At 58.3% G+C, this 3622-nt stretch overlaps 1 protein-coding gene across 1 annotated transcript in view; it reads right to left on the minus strand.

Moving 5' to 3' along the window:
* The window catches only part of Adgrd2 (adhesion G protein-coupled receptor D2), a gene marked incomplete in the record, with an annotated part of 21920 nt that extends 19249 nt beyond the window's left edge, over positions 1 to 2671 (minus strand). Inside the window, 5 exon segments of the mRNA XM_013513083.1 lie at positions 1 to 69; positions 373 to 585; positions 891 to 954; positions 1282 to 1381; positions 2609 to 2671. Coding sequence (XP_013368537.1) covers positions 1 to 69; positions 373 to 585; positions 891 to 954; positions 1282 to 1317 — 382 coding nt within the window.
* Between the last annotated feature and the right edge of the window lie 951 nt (positions 2672 to 3622).

Here is a 3622-nt window from a genome sequence, read left to right on the forward strand (position 1 = left end):
GGGTCCGCAGCCTTGCCGCCCGGTCCGCGCTCCGCCGGCCGAACACCAGCGCGGCGGAGGTGCGTGCGCCTGCGGGGACACACGGCCCGGGCCCTCAGTTTCCCCAGCCGCACACCTCGCTTTGCTGCTGAGTGCGATCTGGCACCTCTGCGGGGCCCCTCCTGAGATCTGGGGTGCCTCCCACCTCGGGGAAAAAAGAAACGGGGGTTCCCAGGTTCTGTGTCCCAAGGGTCACCCCTACTTCCAGTCCACGTGAAGGACCCTGGAAGTACAGCGAGGTGTCACTTTGGGCGCTTTCCACAAGGACTGTCACGTGGGCTCCCATCTCTGAAGGGCGTCAGAGCCCCCGCCTCGCCCCAGGCCCCCACTCACGCCTCTGCGGGGGTCTCCTTAAAGAGGCCTCTCTCTGGCCCACCCAGATGGAGTCGCGCAGCAGCGGAGCGGAAACTTCATCTAGGGGTCCCAGGGCCAAGTGGCCAAACCGCTGTTCGCAGGACTCTTGGGCTTGCCACCAGCTAAGCTGCTGCCCGGGGAACTTGCAAACACTGTCGGTGGTCTCCACCACCTCGCCAGGGACCGCGGGGTCTGGAGGACAGAGGAGAGGGTGTGGGACGTGGGAGCGCATTTTGTGGGCCCTTCATCCTTTCCGCAGTGGGCAGGGTCACCCAACGATGTGGCGCTGGGAGTCTTTCGGCCCGCGATGGACCTGGCCCCTAGCTATGCCCTGTGGCCTGGTCAGCCCCCCCTTGGCAGAGCCTTCCCAGACCTGTGAACAGGAGTGAGGGGGACACGAGTGGGGCTTCCTACCCAGGGCCTCCCACGGTGGGGTCTAAACTTAATCTTTCTTCTCTTCCCTGGCACTGGAAAAGCAGGGGCTCCTTCATACCAACCTGTGGCCCAAGGGTTCCTTGATTCATTTGGGGAGTCAGAGGAGGTGCCAGAGAGACTCCAGGTCTAAGAAAAGACAGCTGGGGCTCAGCCAGGTCCCCCCCCCCCACGTGCAATCATTGAATGCCTACTGTGTACTGCAGGAGCTGCAGTGGAAGCTCAGGCTCTGGCTCAGTGTGATCTTAGGCAGAGCGCTCCACCGCCCTGAGCGATTTCGGCCTTGTGAAAGGGGGTGAGAGGGGTAGTACCTTGTGGATACTTTTGCTGTTTCCATGCCCGGCTCATTTTTCATAATCTCTGCAGTGGCCTCATGATATGGAGTGGCCACTTGGAACCCTAGCATCTTTGGGTCCCCTTGAAGTCCCCCAAGTCCCCTTTCCAAAGCGCAGGTACCAGGAGGTGGAGGAGGCAGTAGCACCAGGAAGCCATTCTGGGTATCTGGATCCAGCAGAGGCAGCAGAGTCGCAGGGGTCGCAGGCCTGGCCTTTGTGGACTGACAAAAAGGAAAGCAGCTCAGCATCCTGCTTTGCTACCCCCTCTCACTCCAGCAGGGTCACAGTGCCCTTTATTTGGGTTCCAGATCTCATCAGGCTGGGGGCCAAGCAGGGATTGGAGCCCAGGAAAGTGTGGCCACCCGCTGGGGATGACATTTGCTTGCATAAAAAGACAGTTTCTGGGAGCCCCTTCAAGACTGAAGCTGGGAAACAGTAGCCCTGGTGAGCAGAAAGGGCAGGAAGCAGCACAGGTCCCTGCAAGCAATGGGCAGGGCTGCCCCACACGACACCAAGGTTCTGCCTCATCTGCCCCAGCATCCTCTGTCTGGTGACCTGTTCACCTGCTCTTCAAACCATAGGCTGTCCCACGGTCCCTGGGTAGCATCTTGTCTCCAGACCCCTGTCCTCCATACCGGGGATTGAACCCAGGACCTCTGCACTGAGTTACATCTCTAGCTGTTTTTATTTTTTAAATTTTGAGACAGATTCTTGCTAAGTTGTCAGGCTCGGCTCAAACTTGCAATCCGCCTGCCTCAGCCTTCCAGAGTGTTGAGATTTCTTCTCTGAACTTTTGCCATGCTGTCCCCCACCCCACCAGCGGCCTCCCCCTCAGCGACACCCCCTCCAAGCCAGTTCTCTATTGCGCAGTCTGCCCAGCCCTGATGATAGATCTGCCACAGCTGGGTGCTATACTGAGCTGGGGTTACGCTAATCATAGTGATCTGGGGGTCACTCCTGGTGACCTGGCAGGTGGGAGGATTTGCAGGTGGGGCAGAACCTCCTGGAGCCATCACCAGTGATAATTCATATGCGTTCTTCCTTTCCACAGGAAATCAGCACAAAATCAGACATGCTCCAGCATAAAAGGTTCACATTTTTTGGACTCTGAAAAGCACCAATTTACTATCACTTACCGCCTTTTAAACAGCACCCAAGTTCTCCTGCCTCCACCCCCAGCTCCAAGATGGTGAGGAATTAATTTGGGAGTCTGGTCCCAGCTAACTCAGAGCCTGGCATGCGCTGGGCAGGTAGTGGGAGCCCCATAGATGCCCACCCCGCCCTTGTTCAGGTTTGCAGCTATTCTGCCCTGAGGCCTCCAGCCCCTTGGCGGCCCCCAGGCCCTCGCTAACACGGGGAGAGAGATGAGTACCTCGTAGGCAGGAGGGCCTATGACACGGGCCTCCTGTCCCCAGTTGGCCCCTCTGTTCCCATCCCCAGCTCCTCACCCGCGTCGCTGGCAGCACCGTCGGTCCACAGTCTGCGCTGCTAAGTGTCCTGGCTGCTCTCCGTTTCGCAGCACCCCGCCCCCCCACGAGGCGGGGCGGGGCCAGCTCCGCCCCCGGCCACCGTCCGAGCTCCGCCCCCTGGGTGGCTGGGAGGGGCACTTCAGTGCCAGGATGAGGCCTGTTGTGGCTTCCTACCCCCAATATGTAGGTAAAGTCACCTGATTCGAAAATCGAAGACTTGCGAGACTCGGATCCAAAGTAAACTTGTGGCAGCCGGAGGAGCCAGGAGCAGCCGCAGTCCCGGCCCGAGAGAGGAGGGTCAGTATATCCACTGCCCCCGGGGCAGAAGGCGGGCGTCTTCCGAGCCTGGCCTTGAAACTGGGTCTGTGGGTCTTCATCCAGCCCATTCAAAGAGTAAGGCAGGAGCCAGGATGGTGGTGCAACGCCTGTAATCCCAGCTACTCTGAGGCTGAGGCAGGAGGATCAAATTTTGAGCCCAGCTTGGGCAAATTAGTGAGTCCCTGTTTCAAAAGAAAAAGTAAAAAGGGGTGGGGATGTAGCTCAGTGTAAAGATCCTGGGTTTAATCCCCTGTACTGGGGGAGGGGAGAAAAAGAGCGGGTGGAAGAGAGCCTGGGGCAAGGAAGCAGAGAAAAACCGGAGGAGGACTCGGAAGATGCAGAGAGGACATACCCTCGTGGGAAAGGGGCCACAGACACTGGGGGAACTGAGCAGGCCTCAGGAACAGATTCCTGGTTGGCCCAGGGCCAAGGCTTTGGCGTCACACAGCCCCAAGTTCACACTGACTGTGCGTGGAGACACACTACCTAATTTCTCTGAGCCTCAGTTTCCCCATCTGTAACGTGTGGATGATAAACAGCACGTGAGGCCCAGGGTTGCTGAGAGATCACCATGACTTTAACTGAAGAAGCACAAAGCTGAGCTTGGATGTAGTTCCAAGCACAGGGCCCATTTAGCATCCTGGTCAGGACTTACACTTTTAAGAATAACTTGCT

The sequence above is a fragment of the Chinchilla lanigera genome, unplaced genomic scaffold (assembly GCF_000276665.1).
Source record: "Chinchilla lanigera isolate Chin_1 unplaced genomic scaffold, ChiLan1.0 scaffold00018, whole genome shotgun sequence".
NCBI lineage: Eukaryota > Metazoa > Chordata > Mammalia > Rodentia > Chinchillidae > Chinchilla > Chinchilla lanigera.